This window comes from Neophocaena asiaeorientalis, unplaced genomic scaffold, assembly GCF_003031525.2.
Source record: "Neophocaena asiaeorientalis asiaeorientalis breed wild unplaced genomic scaffold, Neophocaena_asiaeorientalis_V1.1 scaffold30, whole genome shotgun sequence".
In the NCBI taxonomy this organism is placed as follows: domain Eukaryota; kingdom Metazoa; phylum Chordata; class Mammalia; order Artiodactyla; family Phocoenidae; genus Neophocaena; species Neophocaena asiaeorientalis.
Genome location: NW_020174923.1, coordinates 1,270,486 through 1,294,363, shown reverse-complemented (window position 1 = coordinate 1,294,363; position 23,878 = coordinate 1,270,486). Strand labels below are relative to the sequence as shown.

The 23,878-nt window shown below is 44.2% G+C and overlaps 1 protein-coding gene across 8 annotated transcripts in view; it reads right to left on the bottom strand.

Moving 5' to 3' along the window:
* The window catches only part of CEP112 (centrosomal protein 112), a 418,056-nt gene that overhangs the window by 69,809 nt on the left and 324,369 nt on the right, over positions 1-23,878 (bottom strand). For 6 of the 8 annotated variants that reach the window (XM_024761157.1, XM_024761159.1, XM_024761161.1 and 3 more), the window contains 2 exons: positions 23,747-23,809; positions 17,595-17,744 (listed from right to left, as the gene is read on the bottom strand). The exons of 1 other annotated variant lie outside the window; for it this stretch is intronic. In XM_024761157.1, coding sequence (XP_024616925.1) covers positions 17,595-17,744; positions 23,747-23,809 — 213 coding nt within the window. The remainder of the gene's footprint in view (positions 1-17,594; positions 17,745-23,746; positions 23,810-23,878) is intronic. One more of the 8 variants, XM_024761160.1, reaches the window with a different exon arrangement.

The window sequence follows — 23,878 nt, the reverse complement described above, 5'->3', positions numbered from 1 at the left end:
AGCGTCCTTCCAGAAATAAAGAAGGCTGCTGTATTGACTTCACCCACTGATCACTGGAATCGTAGAAATAAAGCCATCTGAACGACACGATTCTCAAAATGATCGGTTTCCTCTTGGAAAACGAATTCTTCGGTCTTCTCACAAACCAATCGTGGTGTGTCTGCCGAAGCTCCACGTCTATGAGGCCGTGAGAGACCGTTATTCACCATTTCCCTCCTTCGAAACGCTCTTTAAGTTAGGTAACGTGGTTTTAGAAACTTGCTTTTCAAATCATGACCTCTATTCTAAATTGGCCTTAAACATTTTGATTCCAAGGACAACTAGTGATAATTGTAAAAAATCACAGCAAGCAACAAAGCCAACTACAGAAGGAAGCGTTTCTTCAACAGTCCAAATAAGCAATGACTTCGCTGAGCCCCAGTCTAAAAGCCAAAGGGAAGTTCTACTGAGTCACAGGAACCCCATCAGGTTGTGAGGAAGGTGCTTCGTCCACTTTGGCAGCTCACATATATTTTAAAGGAAAATACGTTTTACTTTATTTCCATTCTCATGTGTGTTTGAATACATGGAGCACAAGGCCAAGACCAAAGACGTGGAAGCCTTGGGTTCGAGGCTTGAAGCTGCCAACAGCTATGTGAAAAGGACCACGCACGTCCCCTCGGATGGGCTGAGGATTTTTATCTGTGAGATGGGATGAGCATGGGAGGTTGGGGAGCCAGTTCTCTAAGAGTCTTTTCAACTTTAAGATACTATTGATCCATGAGGTATCGTGGGACTGCGATTTTAGCTGATATAAAACGCAAGTTTCACAGGAATCCACTATATTTAATACTCTGCTCATCAAACTTTGTTAAGAATAAAGGGAGGATGGATGAGAACAGGAAGATGGTGAACTTGAGTGGAAAACTGCTATCAGGAGAAAAGAAATCGGAATAAAAACTCAGCTAGAGAAAAGGTGACTCAGGATCTGATAGACAAGACTGTTATTTGAAGTGACCAGCGCTCAGGATCAGTGTTAATGAAAAAGCACCAGGCCACGAAGGGAAGGTGGACTTGTCAGCAAGGCTGAGACAGGGCCGCAGCAAATTCGCTCCCGTGGCGGAAGACCCGCTCTCTAGGCTGGGAGGGACTGCAGGTCAAGTGTACACCTCTGGCCTCTGCAGTTCAGCGTTAGCTACCTCATAGTTCATCTTCGCTACACGTTGTGTTCAAGGAAGAAGACGTGCCTGGTCAGATGTAGAACACGAACCATGTGGTGAGGTCCATCCTGAACTTGCTCCACATTCTAACAGGAGTCCAAACCGTTTCTGCATCCGTTTCCCCTGGGAGACGTGAACTTAAAACAAGGTGCTGTTTCTTGAGTATATACCAAAGATGAAATCAGGCCAGACTCAGACTCTGTAAACAAGGATCTACAGATACGATTTAAAAATAAAAGGAGGGACTTCCCTGGTGGCTCAGTGGTTGGGAGTCCGCCTGCCAATGCAGGGTTCGAGCCCTGGTCCCGGAAGATCCCACGTACCACGGAGCAACTAAGCCTGTGTGCCACAACTACTGAGCCTGCGCTCTAGAGCCTCCCAGCCACAACTACTGAGCCTGCCCGCCTAGAGCCCGTGCTCCGCAACAGGAGAGGCCACCGCAATGAGAAGCCCGTGCACTGCAGCGAAGAGTAGCCCCCGCTCGCCGCAGCTAGAGAAAGCCCGCGCGCAGCAATGAAGACGCAATGCAGCCAAAAAAATAAATAAAAAATAAAATAAAAGGAAACTAGATAAGCCAGCTTGGAAGATAGAAAAGTAAGTAAATATCTCTCTCTGAGGAATACCGATATTCCTAACCAATATTCCAAATATTGCTAACATTTGAAATAGTTGGCTTTTTAAGCAACAATGAAATACTACTGACAAAAATGATTCACTGCAGGAGAACCAGCAGCCCAACTGCGATCTGGTCTGAGCTTGCTAGGAAGACAAGTTCACCGGGAAGAACTTGAGAAGGACCCGGTTCCCTGGATGAGGAAATGCAGGCTAGCATCGCTTTTGAACTTGGAATGAATCTGCCCCAAGGAATGGCAAGAATATAAGATGGGAAAAGAGCAATTGGGAAGAAAAGAAAAAGTAACTCTTGTTTCTAAGAACGCCGCTGCTTTGTTTCATGAACTAGTCTATTTGTTTTGGCTGCAACTAAACTCAAGAATGTTCTCTGCATATTTTACAGCGCAGTTTACACACATCAAAGGAACAATCTCTCCTTTCATCATTATTTACACATAAAAATAATGCAATTTGTGGTGCGTGTAAGATGTTACTTCTTAAAAACCTCTCGAGTCTAATTTATTAATTGCTTGAGATTTAAAGTTAAACAAGGGTGAGATGCAAATCATATGTTACTCTGAAATATTTTACCACCAAATCTTGGTTTATTAATGAGATGCTGAGCAGCCATATGAATATTTATTTAGGTGGTTAGAGGGCTTTCTGAAGGATCCTGGAGCAAGTGACAGAAACATAAAAGCAAAAGGGTCTTGCCTCTCAAAAAACATGGGGGCTGTGTCTTTGTTTTTAATTCTACTCTTTCCTCTGTGCTTCCAACATTAAAGCATTCCTGTAACCCACCAACCAACCCAGATCTCTTCGCTCCAAACCTCTAGTTTTAGCTGCTACTACCCCTGCTATGATAGCAAAAGACTCCTATTGACATCCCCGGAAATGACATTTTGGTCTTTTTTGATGGCATGACAGCATCACATGAATTTTTTCCAATTATATGCATTTGGAAAATATAATCCATGTATAAAAACTAGGTTTATCTTCATTATTTATTGATTTGATTTAGTTCCTTAAAAAGTCTGTGTAGGGCTTCCCTGGTGGCGCAGTGGTTGAGAGTCCACCTGCCAATGCAGGGGACACGGGTTCGTGCCCCGGTCCGGGAGGATCCCACATGCCGCGGAGCGGCTGGGCCCGTGAGCCATGGCCGCTGAGCCTGCGCGTCCGGAGCCTGTGCTCCGCAACGGGAGAGGCCACAGCAGTGAAAGGCCCGCATACCGAAAAAAAACAACAACAAAAACAAAGGGTACCTGTATCTCAGCCTGTACGTGCCAGTGTAGGATCATGTAAGCCACAGTAACAAATACGTATGAACCACTCCCCCTCTTCCACGGTGGCCCAAGCTTGAAGCGGCTGGTCCCACCCCTGAAGACACCACCAGCTCTACTCCTCAGGCCCCTAAATTACCGTCTATGTGGGGAGCACTTCCTGCTCTAGATGCTAAGTCCTTCCTGGTCCTTCAAGTGAGATGAGCTCATCTAATTGCTGGGAAGAAAGTCTCTGGTGAAACAATTTCACATTACAGCATGAACTTCTTCAAGTGGTTGAAGATCTCTGCATCTTCAGAGAGGAGTTTGCCAACCCAAAGGCTTAGGTATTTGATTGCAGACTGTGTGTGTGTGTGTGTGTGTGTGTGTGTGTATCCCTTACTTCTTTTAACTGCAGGCTTGGTGCTGATGTGCTTAAAGCTGCCTTGAAATACAATAACAGACAAAAAATTTAGCATATAATAATTCGAGATTATATTCTTTAAGTCAACTAAGTCTTTATTTTTGGGTGCCCAGTACTGTGGGTGCTATGCAGAAACCAGAAACAAGAAGAGGACCACTAAGCATTAATGGCAGAACCTCATGAAAGTATAAGGCTCCCCAGGGACCGGGGCAGTCAGAGAAACTCCCCAGAGGAGGCAGGGAGGGCCCTGAGATGGCCTTGACCTCAACAAGGCTGAGGACAGACGAAGCGGCTGCAGTGAGCACGAGTGAAGGCAGGACGCGGCACTGCCGTGAACCTGAGGACAGCGAGAAGTCCAGGTGGCTAGAACAGAACGCACACGCTGAGGAACGCTGAGGGACCTGGGCGGGGCGCGCGAGAGTGACCTTGTCGTTAAAAGAGATCCTTTAAATTCAGTTTAGTAATGTGACATTGTAAGAAATGAAAACATCATCAGAAGACACAAAATGAAAAATAAAAAGTCCTATTTCTGCAAAATAACCAGTTACCCAGGTCTGAGATGCATTCCGGCAACTTTAGATGTACATAGCATTCTGCATTCGTTTCACTTACCAATGTCGGCAATCCTGTCTCACTTTCACAGAGGTCTACTTCATTCTTTTAAAATGGCCTCATACTATTTCATTGCTTGCATGGACCATAATTTATTTTCCCCTAGCTTTTTGCTCCAATGGCGCTACAAAGATACTGTAGAGCCTGGCAGCTGTATCCACGGGACACATTCCTATGAGTGGAACCAAAGGTTCTGTGCACTTGAAACGGCAGCACGTTCCCCCACACTGACCTCCAAAGAGGCTGCACTGATTTCAACTTCCAGTAACGCTGCTGCATCACGGGCTGTGTTTTCAGGTTCAAAATTTATGCCCCTCAAGTGGCAGCCAGGCCCTTCAAAACTCTGCCGTTTCGATTTACATTTTTAAATTAGGAATAAGCACGCTTTCCCATATTTACTGGATATTACTTTTTGTCTGTGAGTTCTGTGTTCATATCCTTTGCTCTTTTGGTCCACTGGCTGGTTAGTGTTTTCGTATTGATTTCTAAGCGCTCTTTGTACGGCAGGGAAATCGGTGATTTAAGATTTCTCTGGCAGAGTTCTTCATGCTGGACCGGAGCTGAGAGTTTTTGGCAGGGACACCAGCTGAGGGAGACTGTTTTAAATCAATCGCAAGTTGAGAAGGGCTCTGAACAGGGTCCTATCAGAGGAATAAGAAATACATTTTAGGACTCTGGTGATACACTTGAGATAAACGGGGATGAAGGAAAGAAAGGACAAAGACGGGCCCAAAGTTTCTAACAGGAAACAGAAAGACTGGGGGTAACCCTGATAGACTGCAAAGAAGAGCCAATTTGGAAGGGAAGATGCTAATTGCATGTTGCAATTACTGAGTGTGAAACAGTGGTGCCTTCTCCAAAAGAAGACGATTTACAGGCAGTGGGAGATACGCGGCCCAACCAGGAATCAGGCAAGGGTTCTGGGAAGCATCTCTATAGAAGTGACAGCTCAAGTCACAGGGGAGATGAGCTCACTGTGCAGGGAAAAGGAGAAGCAAAGCCCAGGACACGGACTTGAGGACACCCACGAGGAGGGAGAGAGACCAGCAGAGGAGACAAGCCAAGAGAAGAGTGAGTTTCTACAGCAGGGGTGAGCAAACAGTGGCCAGTGGGCCGTATCTGCCACCTGGCCCATCTTCCTAAATAAAGTTTTATTGGAACACAGCCTCGCCCACTTGTTGATCAACTGTCTAAGGCTGCTTCCACACCACAACAGCAAGAGCTGGGTAGTTGTGACAGAGACCTTATGGCCCACAAAACCTAGAATATTTACTATCCAGACCTTTTACAGAAAAAGTCTTCCAAGCCTCGCTCTAGAAGGAAAGTTGTTGGTCAGTTCGGTCCAACGCTGCATGGAGTCGGGGGACGATCAGAAGTGGGGAAACAGCACCCAATTCAGACAAGAGTTAGCAGGTTACTTTGAAGACTGTGGCACTGGGATTAGAAAAGGGGCTTTAAGGGAACATTTGGTGGAGTTGACTCATACACATCAGAGAGAGCAGAGCGCGAGGTTGGCGGGTGGCTAGAAAGCGCACCAAGAAGGGTGGCGAGACGCAGTCCATCCACCCATCTGTCCTTACACCCCTTGTATTGGGAAGGCAGACGGTCCTCATGACCAGGGGGACCAGAGCTGGAAGGAGGGGGAGGGGACCACGGCAGCTGAAGGCTGGTGAAAGTTTAATAACGCTGGGAAAAGCTGGCTCTCAAGAAGCATTTGCAGCAGTGTGCCCCGATTTCCACGGTGCACGTGCTCCAGCTGGCAGCTCTCCTGACAACGCACCGACAGGCTCCTTCAAGCCAGCGCACCAACTGGGTGATGCTGTCAGCAGCGCTGAGGCTGGGGGATGGAGCCTAGGGAGACGTGAGCAGCGTGTGGAATCCTTTCCCAGGAAATCCTGGGAAGCAAGAGGTAATGTCATGGCAGGTGGAAGGAAAAGGCACGGACTTCAATACTGGGAAGTGGTGACAGAGAGGCCGGCTGAGTCACCAGGCACGGAACAGGAGCTCAGCTCCTGCCAGAGTGAAAGAGCCATTTGTGGTGAGACATTGCCCGATTTTTAAAATAAAATTAGCTTAATATATTAAAATCATTATCAAGTCTTCTAATAATTAGGATCCTATGTAACCCAGCGCTTCTGAATATACACATGTATGTAAATATATACAATTACCTGTATAAACACATACGTATACATGGTAATCATTCAGTCATTTTAGTGGTTGCTGCCTACGTAATGATGAAATTATATATTTCAGTCCATCATACTCACATTGAAATGGCTTCTGATACAGTTCGGAATTATTAAAGATGAAAATGTTTCCAAATAGTTATTTGTTGATTTTTTATACATTAAAAAACCTGAACGATACATCTATATTCCAATGTCTGATTAGCCGAAGCCGTTCGTATTCTGGACGGACGGGGCAGTAATTAAACTAACCGTGCAGAGTCGCCAGGGCGGGAAGAACCTGTCTCACCTGCACTCCTTCAGTCGCCCCCACTCAGTCACGCGCTCAGCCATCCACAGCCCTACTCCATTCCTTAGCATACACAGGCGAGGTCCCAGGGGCTGAAGGCATTTTTCATAGTGCTTGAAGGTTTTTCTCCCACTGAACAAATAATCTTCAACTGGTCTTTAAATAAAACAAAAATCTGCCAGAGAGCAGACCTGGAGGAAAGGCGGGGGCAGAGCACTTGCGGGGACCGTGCATTGCTTCTCTGCTCACGCACTGCCATTGCGCCTCCTTGCTCTAGCAGCAGGGTCATAGTTCGCTGCCTCACTGCATCCAAGCCCGTCTTCTGCAGTACCCTTCCTGGACAATGGCACTCATGCTTTATGCTGACGTGACTGAATGGCTGTCTTCCTTTCTGAGTGAGCAGGCAAGCCTTCTTGGGTGGGATGGAAAATAACATCTCTCTTCTTAGCGTTATTCATTCCGATTCTGCGCCCTCCACGCCCTTAGGACGTGCAGGCAGGGGGGACGACAATTAAATAACGAGCGAGCGGGTCCCAAACAAAGCCATGTGATGCTAGGCACTGAGTTTTCTCTGTTTCCCAACGCTCCTGAAACCCCACAATGAGGTCTGTAATTTTATTCTTTGAGAAATGGATTCCTGTAAGCTTTTAGCACAGTGAGAATTGCCCAATCTTATGAAATGTTCTTTTTTCCCCTCCCTCAAGCCCTTCGGGTAACACAGACCAGATTTCTAGATGTCCTACTGGCAGCCGACCTTTTCTCGTGAACTCTAGTCAGTGGCCAAGGGAGAGGAGCGTCCGTGCTTTAGAATCTCTTTTCTGGGCCTGCAAGCAAAAATTTGATGACATTTCTCCTTGATATGAAATCTCTGCTCGGACATCTGGCTTCACAGTGAGGAACTTTCAATACACCAGCTTCAAAGAAAGGGCTTAGCCGTGGTGGGGCATGATGCCAGAGGAATGTTCCCCGGTCTTTCCATACAACTATTTCTATCAGTTTCCCCCCCATGAACTTCTGGGAGTTCAGCAGAGAGCAGTCACTGCCGAGCAGATGACTTGGCTTTGGGGTACAGCCTGGTGGGACCTCCCACTGGAGTGCTGGAGCACAGAAATTGTGTGTAAACAAGGTGTAGGGTATTTTATTAGAGTCTGCCTATTGGGCAAAATATATTACTGTTACCGCAATCTAGTTACTTTTGCATATCTGCTATAGCATCACAAAATATTTACAAGTTTGCTGCCATCAATTAAATGAGAATAAAGTGACATGATTAGTTTCCAGAGCCTTGATTTATGTGGTAACATCATTCAGTTACTCAGTATATTTCTAGAACTTCCACTAAGCCATGAACTTCAGTAAGTGGTTGCTCTCAAGAGGCTCAGAGTCTACTTGGTGGTAAAGAGAAGGAATCAAATACAGGTCACAATCTCCTCTTCCCAGTCCCCAAATCCTCTTCAAATCATGAATTGTTTTTGAAAGGCTGCGATTAACCTGCGAAGCAACAAAACCTGACTGACGCCGTGAGGGTGTTCAGAGTTCCTGTCTGTCCCGTTTGGGGGATCCACATGCATCACTCTGCACGTGAGTCTGGGTGCAGCGTGTTGTCCAGACCCACCTGGAGATAAAGACAAGCGCTACGCCACCTCCCTAGACCTGCAGATGCTGGTTTGCAAAACACATTCTAGCTTTTGGATAAGGGGCTGGGGACCACCATTACAGTGCAGAGAAAGCTTCAGTAGAGGAAGGAGCAAAGCTGGCACGGGCTTCTCACTCAGACACCTCACAGAAAGATGACATTGAAATCTTAAGAGAAAGGACTCTACACGGAGCTCGTGTGATCACAGAGAGCGTGAAGGTTGAGGGCTGGCTGTTGATACAGTGGAGAGAAGGGCCACATCTAGAAAAGTGGTTCTCAAAGTTTTGGGTCTCTGGACCCCTTTACACTCTTAGAAAATCAAGAAGCCCGAAGAGGTTTTGTTTATGTGGGTTATATCTACTGATATGCACTATATTAGAAATTAAAATTAACAACTATTAAAACATTTATGTATTAATTCATTTAAAAATACCAGTAATAAACCCATTATGTATGAACCTAAACATAGATTTTTAAAATAAAAGTAACTACTTTTCCAAAGCAAGAAAAAATTAGTGAGGAGTGTGTCTATGTTTTATACTTTTGCAAATCTTTTTAACGCCTGGCTTAGTAGAAGGAGCTAGGTTCTCATCTCTGCTTCTGCATTCAGTCTCTTACGAGATGTTGCTTTGGCTGAAGTATAGGAAGACAATCTAGTCTCACACGGGGAAGCAGTTGAAAAGGGAGGGGTCCTTTAGTAACCTTTCAGATGATTGTGGATATTCCTTGTGAGTACCTCAAAAATTGACAAGCGGTAGTTTCTTAAAAACGTTATTAGCTGCCATGGGGAATCTGAAACTCCATCAGTAAACTCTGTGTACTGTTAACATTAAAATCCACTGGTCCACTTTGATTTTTGAGTGGGTCTTTCACCTACGCGTGATTTTGTAACAACAGTGATTTGGAAAGCACTGGCTCAGAGAGCTATAAAAATCTTCCAAATGTTGATATACTTCACTAATTCTTCCTCGTTTCTTCCCATGCACATCATTAGTAATACCACTGATCTCATCGGAAAAGTCTTCAAGTACTGGGAAGCTGTCACGCTTGCAGTGATGGTATACGTTTTCCAAATTCCTAATTTTTGCTTGAAAGCTCGGATTTTATCATTAGCAACAATACAGTCAGTTGCTATCCTCGAAGCGTCAGACCCACTTCCTTCATTTTCAAGAAAACCCGTGCCAGGTAGTCAGAACAGAATACGCGGAGTTTGCCTTTCAATCGTCCTTTCCAAGGGACTAGAGTTCAGCTCACACTCAAACGAATGCAGAACTGCTTCTCCTCAGGACAACCATCCTACTTCAGCATGCAGCAGGAGTGCTTTACGTGTACTTCCTATTAATGTTAGAAGATGTGTTCTCAGGGATTGGGATTTAATAAAGTTAATACTATGTGTTTCCGTTTTTTTTAAAGCACAGTATGTGGTGGTGAAGAAAATGACTACTCGTACAGTTCAGTGTCAATGCCATGTCTCGTGATAAAACACCAGCAGCTTTATCCTCCACTGCTTTTATACCATCAGTGCAAATGTGAACACAGTGAAAAAGGCATCTGATGTCTTCGTCCCATTATGAAAGTAGTTTTGACCTGGTGGAGCCCCTGAAAAGATCTCAGGGGCCCACAGGGGTCAGGGGTCTGAGGACAGCACCTTGAGAACCACTGGTTTAGGTGGTGAACTGTTTCATACGCCATGCTACAAGGGTAGACTTCATGCCGTGGGCAATGGTAAGTCACCGACGGATTTTAAGAAGCACACCACATACTCATATCTGTGCTTTAGAAAGATCCCTTTATGGGACTTCCCTGGTGGTCCAGTGGGAAGGAATCCATCTTCCAACGCAGGGGACATGGGTTAGATCCCTGGTCAAGGAACTAAGACCCCACGTGCCGTGGGGCAACTAAGCCCGTGTGCCACAACTACTGAGCTCGCGCGCCTCAACAAGAGAGCCTGCATGCTGCAAACTACAAAGTCCACACGCCCTGGAGCCCACGCTTGCACGCCACAACTAGAGAGAAGCTTGCACGCCACAACTAGAGAGAAGCTCGCAGCCACAACTAGAGAGAAGCCCACGCGTCACAACTAAGAGCCCGCGTGCCGCAACTAGAAGCCCACGTGCCACAGCTAAGACCTGATGCAGCAAAAAAATAAATAAAAAAAAAGAAAGGTCAACTTTATCAACAGTTTGAGGGACAGATTTGAGAGGGGCAAGCTACTGGCAGTGATTCTACAAAAAAGGGATTGTAACAGGCAAAGTCAAAGACATGAAGGTCTAAGAAGGTAGGAGCTAGTGACTGGGGGATGGGGTGTGCATTTGGAAATATGCAGACGTTATTCTAGGAACTGACCTTGGGGAGGGAGGGAGGCAAAGAATTCATTCAAGGGGGCTTCCAGAATCCGACTTGAGTGACTGAGTGGATGATGGTGGTACTTTAATTCTTATAATTAGTACAAGAAGAACAGGTTGGGGTGAGAGAGGAGTGGGAGGAAGATAAAGTCAGTTTATGGTGTATCTAGTTTGAACAGCCTGAGGGTCCTCCAAGTGAAACTGTGCAACAGTATGTAAAAATGTGGACTGACCACCTGCCAGTGCAGGGGACACAGGTTCCCTGGTCCGGGAAGATCCCACATGCCGTGGAGCAACTAAGCCCATGCGCTAAAACTACTGAGCCTGTGCTCTAGAGCCCGCGAGCCACAACTACTGAGCCCACGTGCCACAACTACTGAAGCCCGTGTGCCTAGAGCCCGTGCTCCACAACAAGAGAAGCCACTGCAATGAGAAACCCGGGCACCACAACGAAGAGTAGCCCCCGTTCACCGCAACTAGAGAGAGCCTGCATGCAGCAAGGAAGACCCAATGCAGCCATAAATAAATAAATAATAAATAAAAAGAAAATTTCCATCCTGTTAAAAAAAAATGTGGATTGAGAGCTCAGAAGAAGTCTGGGTGGAGGTGGAGATTCAAAATTCATTTGCGTGGAAGTTTACATGAGGGGCTGGGATTGTCCAGGGACAGCACATACAAAGAAAACAGAAGAGGCTTTGCTTAACACCAATATTTGAGTGTCAAAAAGAGGAAAAGGAGACAGGGGATGGGAGGAACGGTTTCGGGATGGTTGATGAACGGGGAAAGCACCGCCATGGAGCTAAGGCAGTTTTCAGAGCCTGTTTACTGGCAGATTAAATCACTGTCCATAGATGCTCATGGTCTCAGACTAGAGAGGGTATATGATTTCCCTGCCCCACTGACGTGGATGGAAATGAAGCTGAGGCTGCAGGGACTTTTTTCCTGCTCATGTTTTGCCCTCCTGTAATCCACCATGAGGAGGACACCCAGGCAGCTGCTAGTCCAAGGAGACTGTACAGACAAGTAGAGCAGGCCTGAGCCCAATCTAAAGCCTGGAGTCAAAGCACACTAACGGTCCGTAGATACGTTTTAGGAAAAACAAATGTGTGTTATGACAAGTCACTGGACTTGGGGGACTGTTTGTTGCACAGCATTGTGGCAACTGCTGACTAACACAGGTCCCTTGCTAAGTGTTATTAAGGAGTCAAACAGGCTTCTAAGATCACAAAGGAGACTGAATTTCCCTCTCCCAACACCAAATGAAGTGAGTAAATATGAGTAAAAATGAGCAGAAAAGCACTAAGGCACTGAGATAGGGTAGTAAGGTGGACATAATGGGAAAAAACCCTCAAGGGCTTGTGGTGAAGGAAACAAACATGACTCTGGAGACACTACAGCATTTCAGTGACTTGACTTCAGAATGTCCCCAAATTGTTACCTTGTTAGGGTTAACAAAGCCCCAGGACTTCCCACTAATACCACCAACTTTGAAGACAAGGACACTGTGTGGGTAGCCTCAGCTTTCTCCTCTTCTGCCTGTGGGATGGGTGGATAGGTAGAAGTCAGGGCTGTCTACCACTGAGGAAAGTGAAGGTGTCCAGCCTTCAGGACGACACACCAAGTTGGATTCTATGATGCCCCCCCCCACCCCATTAAGGTAGTGCGAACTCAGCAACTGAACAGTCAGCCCAACCAGACTGCAGGCACGTCTCTACTCCAGCTCGTCCTCCCCTTCCCTCGGGTTCCAGAAAACACAGAGACAGGGGAGATGCGCTGTGTTTCAGAAACATTTGATATGGGACGTTGAACGTTTAGAGGGACCCTGGTTAACTGCTGAATGTATCCTGGTTAATCTATTAAACTTACCAGATAAAGAAAGACTGCTCCAGGAATCCCCCAGAAAATGCAAATCATTGACGTGAGGGAAAGCTCAAACCTTGTCCAGCCTTCTCCATAGCAATGTTAACTGCTAGATGAGCAATGTCTAAGTTCTCAGGGGAATAAATGAAAACAAGTATATTGTGCCATCTAACATGTCATTCAAACATAAAGGTCATTGGCAGACATTCTTTTTTTTTTTGTTTTTTTTGTTTTTGCGGTACGCGGGCCTCTCACTGCTGTGGCCTCTCCCGTTGCGGAGCACGGGCTCAGGACGCGCAGGCTCAGCGGCCATGACTCACGGGCCCAGCCGCTCCGCGGCATGTGGGATCTTCCCGGACCGGGGCACGAACCCGCGTCCCCTGCATCGGCAGGCGGACTCTCAACCACTGTGCCACCAGGGAAGCCCAGTACCATGAATCTTGAAGGAACTACTTGACCATGAAATCCAGCCAATTAAGAACCACATCAAAGTAAAAACTTCGGGAATGGAAGTGCAAAAGGCTGGGGTATAAAAGGCCTAGTGGTAAGCACCATGTCATTCATGTCCTTTAAAGATAGCATGGGTATTAAACTAAGGGTTATGGTTAAAGACAAATTGTGAATATCGTAAACCCAGACGCTGTAAAGATACAACACAACCCCAGGCAGGAGGTGGTGAGGGGGCGTAATGGGAACGACTGTGAGTATTCTAATCTACTCAGCTTTCAGCCCCGAATCAAATTCTGCCCCAAAGTTTAACAATTCCTCCTGTTTTAGTCTAGCTGCTTTCGTCAGCTGAAGTCAAGTAAAATCAACTTGAGATTTTTCTAAAACTAAAAAAATACCGGATCTAGAGTATTAACCCATTCTGTACGTCTCTCTGGCTTTCCTTCTCTTTTCTCCTTATATGTAGTCAGATATCTGAAATGATGTTCATCTTAATGCCAAGATGGCTATTTCTGGGTGATGAAATCTGTGGTGACTTTAAATATTTTTACCTTTCTGGCTCCCTGCATTTTGAATTATTTACGAGCATATGCCATTACCCATTTTTTACAAAAATAGAGTAGATTTTCTTTAAAAATATGCCCTGATTAGTTAATGACCAATGTTGATTCTGGGTGGTAGGAATATGGACACAGGTTTTCCCCTGTACTGTTTTGTGCAGGTGAGGGGTAAGAGGAGATGGCGCTGGACGCTGGGCACAGACCACTGCTGGGGATCTACCTGGCCTCACAACCTCTTCCCCTCGCCTCTCTCCCCTCCCCCTGGTTCGGGGCTGGCCCTGGGACCTGGCTTGACCGATAGAATGCGGTGGAAGTGCCACTGTGAGTCTCCTACGGTAGCCGTAAGGGAAGTGCAGGTCTGCCCTCACCTACTTGAACCCCACTCTTAGACAGCAGCTTCCACGTACAAGGTCTGACTGCCCAGAGAGCGAGGCGACATGGGGGGTCTGGACCCACCCTGGAGGCCGCAGCCCCGGCCAAGCTTCCTGAAGAATGTATGTTGACGAGGCCCCCAACCCCCAATGCTACACATTGAGCAGAAGACCCGCCCAGCCCAACCCTGCCCACATCTCTGATCCAAAGAATCGTGGGCACATAACAGAGCTGTGGCTTTAAACTACCCAGTTTTGGGGGGATTTGTTCTACAGCAGAGAGAGCTCCTTTTAGAAGCTTGACTCTGCAGGTGAGGAGTGGGCTAAAGCAGTAAGTAAGTGATGAAGGCCCTTTGCTCTCGAGGTAGGGTGCACTGCGGCATGAAAGACGCGCTCGCGTGACTGCGCTTCTTCTGCTCTAACTCCTTCTGCGCCCCAGGAATTCCATTCTGTGAGAGGCCTCGCTTCTGAGGCACAAGGCTCGTGCCTGCTGTGAGTCTGGGCTGCATGACTCCCTTATGACCACTGGGTTCCTCTGGGCTAACGAAGGCTCTTCCTTTTTCACCAGACACTTTTTATTGTCTCTTATTGTAAGACTGTTGTTATAACTTGAAGTATAGAGCTAAGATAAAAGAAGAAAATTACCACAAATTCCACCACTCAGAGATATAACCACGAGTAAAATTCCGATGTGTAATTCCGGTCTTTTTTTCTCTTTATATGTACCTTTTTTTGGGCAAAGATGACCTCGTATGTACCTACTGTCTTGTAAACTGCACTTTCACTGACAACTGTCTTGCGAACGTCTTCAAGACCCTTAAATATCCTTCTCCAGCATCGCTTTCAATATTGCTTAGTTTTCAGCTGACGTGCTACGGTGGAAAAGAAAGTATAGCAAGGAGACCAAAAACGCCGGTGCTGTGAATGCCCCTCACATGACGGGAGATCAATGAACAGTTATGAGGTAAATGAGTGAGTGCTAGAATGAGCATCTTTTTGGCTAGCTGAAGCTCAGTGCAAGCTTTTAATTGCCACGTAGGGCAAATTCTGGAAATGGGTCAAAGCCTAGGCACGTCTCTCGGGCAATGTAATAATGGTAGGTATTGCCAAATTATTCTCCGGAGATGTTTTATCGTGTTACGCTACCCCAGACCGGCGGCCCTTTAATTGGGTTTCAGCGGCCTCCGCTCGATACCTCCGTTTTCTCTGAGGACTGACTTTAATGAAAGGGCTCCTTACCCACGGGAACACTCTGAGGCCCTCGCCGAGTGAGCGCTGGGCCTTCTGTGCACTCTGCCCTCCACCCAGAAAGCGGGGTGAGGCACACTTCATAATGAGCACACACACACTGTTCTTACAGTGGATATTTAAACACAGTAAGACCTAATACTGCAAAGTATTAGGTCCATACGAGCTTACTTGAATCTACATGCAGGCAAATGTACTTGGTCTCAGAAAACCAAATACAAGCCTCGGGGTGACTGTCTCTCTCTGAGTATCTCTATCCCTCCATGTATCTGCGTGTACAAAACACTCACACACAATTAGAATGTCCAGATCAAACAGCTGTTGCAAAAGTGCTGTCATCATTCAGGCAGACAGGGAACCAGAGTGACGACACCCTGACTTGGTCACGTGCTTGGTCACCGATTCACTTTCACAGACAGTGTAGATGCAGGGGTCTGGTGTAACGGTTAATAGCTGAGGCTGTCAGGTCAGAAGACCGTGACTTGAACCTGGCTCTGACAGTTATCTGGCCATCTGACCTCTGGCTGGTTACTTCACCCCAGAGCCTCAGTTTTCCCATCTGTAAGATGGGGATGATAGAAACACTCTTCCTCGTAAAAATTACTCATAAAGCTTAAATGAGACAATGGAACGTGAGGTGAATGAAAATGTTTGGTAGAGAGCCTGGGACATACTACTTGTTGAAGAAATATCAGCTATTTTTCCTATTATTTTTTGTGACACAGCCTAAAAAAAATCGTGCAAGGCAACAAGTGCTTATACATTAACTATCTGATATAGGTTAGTAAAAGAAAAAGTCATTCACTTTATCCATAATCTACGTGAGTGAATCAAAACTCAACTATATCTTATCTACATTGTGATTTTAATTATTTTCCGGTACCTATGTTTTGGTCATTATATGTCATAAATATAAATATGTACATATATATATATATATATATATATATATATATATATACTGCCATCTTTTAACTTCAACTTCAGTCTTTATGATTAGACAGTCTGTTGGAAATTAGGGTCAGAATGTTTTTCCCTTTTAACAGGTGAATGGATTAAAACTACAGAAAAATTAATTAAAAATAGGCAGTTATACTAATTACATTTCTTTCAAGATGTTTTAATCTTTGAGAAACAGTACTGGAAACTCTGTTGTTATGAAGTAAATGAATGTTCCCCTTTTGCATATATTGGGATTCAATTACTTATTTAAAATGTGGAAATTACCTACCACTCGGTATCTGGGTATCAAGTGGAAAAGAAACTCATGTAAAATGAAATTTTTATATAGCAAAAGAATTTAAATAAAGTTGTAACTCAGTTCATGCAAAGCAAAACAGTTCTACAGATCCATGAGTACTTCCTCTGCATCTATAAATGAAGAGTTTCAAAGATTTGTAAAAATTACCAGAATATGAAAAAGAAACATCTTTTTTTGTCTCATCACACATAGGGGGAGAAAACGCTCACAGATGGAAAAATACAGGAAAAATCTCATTAACGACAAAACAAGTCGTCGCCTCTAGAGTGAGGAGGCTGGATATACTTGCCTCTAAGGTTTGGTCCATGTCTTAAGGTTTTTCTTGTATTCAGTGCTGTCCAGGCTTAAAGGGTATACACAACAAAGCAACTGACATTAACACTGACTTCTCCCTAAATTACTCAGATTGCCTACGATAGGCTCGAGAAAAGAAAGATGGAGGGATTAGGCAGAAAAAGGCAGTGACCCAAATGTCTCTTTTATTTTTCTTTGCTTTGTATGATCACATACTTCAAGCATTGTTATAACAAAGTAAAATCACTGAAAAATAATCTTTTGCTGGGAATTCTTTAAAACATGTTTTGTTCTCTTTTAAATCTTATTTGTAAAGGTTTCCAGATGCTTATCCTCACAGATTAAACACAGCACGATGTAGACACTTACAAAAATATTCACTGCTATGAAGCCAAGAAGAAACTACTTGGAGATCTAACTGCCTACCACCTAAAGAATCGGGGTCCAGGGGATTTTCTGTGGCTATTAAAGGTGTGATCCTCTGAAGCCATTTGGAAACAACCTAGGTTCTCAGCAGCCACACAGTACGGTGTCCAAGCATATCGGATGGTTGGCATTCCAAACCTCCAACAGGTTCTTTCTCATGGTGCGAACCCGTAATGAAAGGATGTGGGCAGAGAACAGAATGTAAACTGGAAGCTGACTTCTCAGTTCAGCAGCAGTCCTGGGCTAAAACAGTCCTTCTCATTTCAAGAGACAGCTCCAAAGTGGCCCTCAAGAGAAAGGACGGGGTATTTTTCAAATATTTGTTCCATGTGAATGGACTGGGCTCGCCCAAAATGACTTTTTCCGCCGGCATGTGATCTTTTAGAGGGAAGGCAGCCTGAGTCACTGGCTACATCGAAGTTAGAGTCCAGTGAATGGATTACTGCAGGCTGGGTGAGCAAGCCAGATACCTGCACTCATCCGCCCACTGCCGGGGTTTCAGCCCTCCTTTTAATTACATTAAAGCAGCTGGCACCACTGGTTACTGGGGTCTCCAGATTACCTTGATTGCTCGGTCATTATCTCTAATCAGCTGCTTCTTCTCATCTTCAAACTTCTGTACAACGTCCTGGAGCTGCCTTTCTGCAGCGAGCCGCTGCTGGCTGCTCTCCTCTTTCAGAGAGGAGATGGTCGTCTGAAGCTCTGCTATGATCTAAAATGAGAACAGCATGCTGTAGCTTCAAATTCTTCAGTGAGAGGCCTCTATTTTATATGTATTTATGCTTCACGAAAGAATGGATTTGGCAAAACTCTAGTCCACAAACTAAATATTTTCAATGAATGTATCACACACACGAACGCATGAAATTCCACACGATAAAAGACTATAATAAAACTGTGAATGGTGAACAACTGCTGAACCAAATATACTTGGAAGCCGTTCCCACTATAACATTCCACAATGTTTACTCATCAGAGGAAAGGACATCTGTGATCTCAAAACTATGAAATGTGTCAGGATTCATTTTCCTGAGAAACATACTTGCTAGGGTGAAAGAAAACCTGTTTCGCCTTTCATAATACTTTGAACTCTAATAACCAAAGAAGATCATGAACAGAGCTCACGGTCCACAGCTACCTAACTCTACACAATGATTTCTGAGTGTTTACTAACGCTCGTGTACTGTGCTAAGCACTTCCGCTCCTGTGTCAGTTACTACTGTGTGACACGCACTGTCATTGCCCATCTTTTATAAATGGAGAGGCAGAGGCAGCGCAAGAGGTCAACCCGTGACCTTGCTGAAGACGCCATGCGACCGGGAGACAGGCAGGATGTGAACCCTGCAGACAGGTCGAAGGCTGTACTAGTTGGTTCCCCTTAACTAGCTACTACTTTGTCTTCCTTTTAAACAAGGTTTTGGTATTGAAGAGACGTTTATTATGATACGGTTCCAAATAGGTTGCTTTCTTCCTAACTGATATATATCCATGAAAGTTTATTTTTGGTTCAAATGAGTCATTTCAGAGGCTCCCGCAGTATTCGCTACATTTGAGAACCGGGTCTCTCCATGACTGGCTTCCCTCCATGGTCTCAAAGTAAATCGGATGAGGGACCTTTTCTTTAATGGGTTTACTGAGAGCACTGCTCTTCCTTTGGTTTGGATGTATCCATTTCCTTTCAAATTCAATCGTGATTGACCTTTCAAAAGCAGGAAATGGTTGTTTCTTCTAATAAAAGAAGCAACCTTGGTCCTGGGTTAGAACTTTATGCTGTTGGGTCTATAGGAGAAGGGCTGACTGGTGAGAAACACTGAACCAGTTAGTACTATATTTTCCTTGAAGCTCAGTTTTTCAACTATTATTTGATGACAAAACTAGATTCCAGTATCATAAGGCAGTAAATAGAAAGTGTCTGGAGTCTCCCAGATGCCAAGTGCTACAGAAGCATTAGTTGTTACTACTGACATGAGTAGCATATTTACCCAAAAAAGGAACATTTAAGCTTTGAGAAGTGAGCAAAGTCACTGTAACAAAGGTTAACACTTAGAATTTGTAAATAATCAAATATAAAACAGTGTGAGATAAATGACAGAATATATTAATATTTTTAAATGCAAATCTGAACCTTCTGCAATGAGAAGAGGGATTCGTTTACTGAGAATGAAGATGTTTTCGTCTGTTTTCTGAATTTTGATTAAGTGTTTCCATTCTGGCTGCAATTCAGTTAATTCTCATAGCACTCCTCTGAAACAGGGAAGGTTAAATTCTTAGAGTAAATGTCAAAAACTGGGGCACAGAGCCATCAGCTCACTCACAGTCACAGAGCAAGGGGAGCTGGAGATAAGCAACAACCAGATTGCCTTGGCCCAGCATGAAACTTAAGAGTGATATTTTATAAGAACATGGGGCCAAATAGTAAAAATAACTATTGCAATGACTAGTGCAGTGTTTCAAGTTGGGTAAACTGAAACGTGGTAGAAGTGGTGAGTTTAATTCTGTAATGTGTTCAGTGTGTGTGTGTGTGTGCGCGCGCACGTGTGTGTTTAGTTCTGTCACGCAATTTTATCACGTGTAGATTCGTATACCGCCACCACGATTACACGGCGCGTTTTTATGGCACAAAGTAATTTTGTGTCTTTAAAACTTAGTAAGGTTTAGATTCGCTTCTAACTGACCAAGACTGAAGGTAAAAAATATTTGGGGGCTCTTCAAATGACCACCAGGACATAAGACATGGATCTCTTCTTTTCAGAAGATTTATGACAGCGTACATCAAAAATAAATAAATGCAGGTTTTGGAAGGAATGACGGGTGAAGACCAGGATGCTCTGAGGAGAACACACTCGCTTTTGTGTAGAAAATGAAGCCTTAACGCTCTTTGCGGGAATAATGGAATTCCTTCGGGGAAATAATGAGATTATCTTTGGCAAGTTATATTTTAAAACTTATGAAGATGATATAGGGAGAGCGTCAAAACGCTTCAGGTGAAATACCTCATATAGATAAATGAATTGATAGACTGATAGACATGATGGATTTAGAGAGGCGGCTGAAATATGGATAATATTGGAAGCAGATTTGAGGTTTACTTTAAGATTGCGAAATAATCACACGAACTAGATGAATTGGGTCTTGGCTGTAGACCTAGAGTATAAGACAACGGACTATTCTCTCCTTAGCTCAGGGCACACAACCGGCACTCGACAGATATTTAAGTATTGGAACTATAGTCACAGTAAATAAGAAAAAATAATTCCCTGGCAAATTATATTGAGATAATTTAGTCTTTTCATAGAGTAATAATGTAAAAAGTTTCTGAGAAAAAGAAAAACTGACCTGTGCAATCATACTCAAACGCCACCGGGTTTGACTGAATCATATTAAAAATCGTAAGACAAAATGCTACCACTCAACTAAATGTCTATCCTGTATTAGCTTCAGAGAAGGAAGTGGATGAGAGCATTTCCATATGGATATTCAAACTTAAGATCTGGGGAAGCAGGAGGAAAGTTATTTGGGGCTAATACTGCGAGCAACCGAACCAACGAAAGCTGTAACATTTCGTCATATTGCTAAGCAATTTCTACTTTGCATAAATGTCAGTGGGCTTCTTAGGTCTTAAAAATAACAGGGTTCTAAATAGAGGTTCAGATTTCATTTTTAACTCTCTTGTTTTTTAGATCATAGTAGAGTTTGAGATTTTCATAAAACTCTTCTTTAAAATACACTGGACAAGGCATACATGGCAAGGTTTGGCAAACATTGAAGATCCCTAGAAAATAAGTGGAAGAGGGGCACCCGTGCCTTCTGGGTGGCCGCCCTGAAGAGTGGCAGGGAGGGGGGCATATGGGCACGGGGCATGAGCCCAGGCTCTAATCTGCGCCAGTGGGAGCTTGGGGGCCATGTGGGGGGACGTCGGTCCCTCGGCGATGGGCAGGCTCTGCTAGCATTTCTCCACAGCTACCTACATTCCTGCAAAAATGGCAATAGCTTTCTTTGAAAAATGACCACTAGGTAAGTCAGATGAGTGGGGAAAACCACATGAAAGATGAAAAGGCAAGGTTAATATGTAATATTAAGATAAAAAAGAACAAATACGCGATTCTGATGGAAGTTATATTTGGGAGTGTTCTCAGGGATGGTGCCACCGTTGCCATCAGGGTGACCACCGAGCGACCCAGGAGGGGTGCCGTCCGGGGCCTGTGAGCGTTCAGAGTGCATGGTCTACTAGGTCCTGGAGCTTGATAAAATCTTAAAGGTTAAGTGACTTCCTTTAAGGGAGTATTAAAATATTTTCCAAATTTAACCTGATGCTTCCCTAGGTACCAGTGTATTCATTACTAATGCATCCATCTTATTACTTTTTCTTTTCGAGAGAGGATTTTAAAACATCTGATAAACAGTTACGCAGCTTTGATTCGGGCACCCTCCTCAGCCGAGATACGAGTTCGAGATTCCAGCAGACCATCACTGGGAAACAGCAGAAGTCCATCCACAGCTCTGTTGCACAAGGTTTATTTTCAAATAATCTGTTTCTCTGAACTGACTTTATTATAGACGAGTGTTTCTCAAATGCCAGTTCACAGATATAAACATATACATATATTTATATGCATATAAATATTTATATTATTTAGAGGTGGGCAAACAAAATGTTTGTAATGTAAGGTCATCCTACCTCTTACGAGAAGGCGGACTATCTTGTATCGTGTTATTCTATCTTTTCTAGGATTTTTCTTTTTGGGTACTGCACTGCCCTTTCATTTATGAAGGGTGGCCACAGCTCATGACACCAGCTGATGTCTGCTCCTACCTCCTTCATGTCCTTACACGGGGAAATATCCAGCAACCCTTTGCCTCTCCAAATTCTGGAGGGAGATTTTATCAGTTCTTGAACACCCAGAAATAAATTAAAATACATAATTTCTTGCTCCTTCCATACATTTTTCATTCTTTGCTCCCCCTTTCCTTTCTCCACTGAGATTTCATAGGCTCCTATAAGAACTAATGGCTGTTAAATGCTTTACCGTGTCCTAGGCCCTGTGCTAGGCTCTTTTCTGGCATTGTGCTGAGGTAAGTATACCACTCCCCCATTTTACACACGCTCAAGGTCACGTAAGTGGTGGGGCTGGTATTCGGACTCGGGTCTGTGGACTCCAAAGCTTAGGCTTTCTTCCCCCCAACTTACATTTAACTTGCTTTAATGAGGACCAGTCAGGCTTCTTCACACCTTCCTTTAGGTAAAACTTAAATACTCTCAGTGTTTAAGCATTTCTATCAGCTATTTTGTACCTCGCTTTTGGTCTACCTCCGCCATTTAACGTAAAGCAAAATAAGCAGGATGTAAGGGTATGCCAGCTGGGTTTTTTCACGTTTTAGTTTAGCTTTTGGAGTAATAAGATTTCTTTTGATTATAAGAATCTCTCTCAGTGGATTAAAAAGGATATTTCCCCATGTTATTTCCTGGAATAATGGCCCTCGAGACATCACCGTCATCTTTTAGATAAACACGTTCGTCTTCACTTAGACAAAGACTTTTTGCTTTCCCAATGGGATGTGAATTATATAATATATGCACATTTTAGAAATAACTGTAGAACCTAAGCAATTTCATAATTATCGGCAGAGTTCTGCCATATTAAAAACGTGAGGGGTTGGGCCAGACTTGGTGGTGTCAGGTTAAGACCTTCCGTTCCAATGTCGAAGACAGGTTGGGTCCTGGCTTAGTCACTTGCTAACCTGCGTGACCTCACCTCTCTGAGTCTCAGTTTTCTCAAACGGAAAAATGGGGCCAGTAATAGTTTCTAACCCCAGAGTTCCTGTGAATGAAACTGAATAAATCAATATGATTAGTGCCCCATAAAATTCTTAATTTCATTATCGCTTTGTTGTAGCGTTGGTAGTACTACCACTGTGTACGTACATTTCCGTTGACTGCCACATCTCACTACACATGGCAAAAATACTAAGAAAAATTGATTTTAAAAATCATCAGATACGATGTCCACAAAGTGAAACGGCTTAATCTATCCATCTGTAAGATGAAAATTAGCCTTTTATTTATTCCACAGTGACTCATACGACTAAGGAATGTTTGGAATTCCCTAGATGACGCCAGAGGACATCATTGTAACAACTTGTGCAGAAGGCCTCGAAGCATCGTGACTCAAGTCGAGACACGTGTTCAGCCTCTACCGTAACGACTACGGTAACAACATCCAGCAAGATGTGAATGCTGACCCTTGCAGTTCTCCTTTTTCCCAAAAGGAGTCAACAGTTGAGGCGCTAATTTCACCCAGTATACTTGCCATTTTGAATCCTGTTGTTAAGCGGTCTTTAGGTGCAGCAAAATGGCATACTGCAAAAAAAGCACAGATGGTATCAAACCGCTTACATCACAAATGTAGGCGTGTCTCTCCAGCCCCTGGGAAATGTGTTTCAGCCTGGACTTGTTCAAGTACACAGGCTGGTTTTACAACATCTGAGTGTGTGTGTGAGCGTGTGTGCGTGTGTGTGTCGGTTCAAAGGGTTCAATATGCCTGATTTGGGGAAGTTGAGACTGAAATCGTAATAGCATCTGTATGCTCCTCAAAACTACGATGCTGACCCGTAAAAACTGAGGAGACTCACCTCCGGCTCTAAAGTACAAGCGCTTTTATGGTAGGTTTCTCTCGTTTGTTTTGGTTTTGCTCTTTTTTTCTTTAAAGCTCTTACCTGTGAGGATTTGGCAAGCTTCTGAGTGTATTCTTTCTCAGTCTGCTTCAGCCTGCTGTTGGCCTGAAAAACACATGCAATGAACACACACACAGTGACCTGTGAGGTTGGTATCTCTCGCACACGCCTATC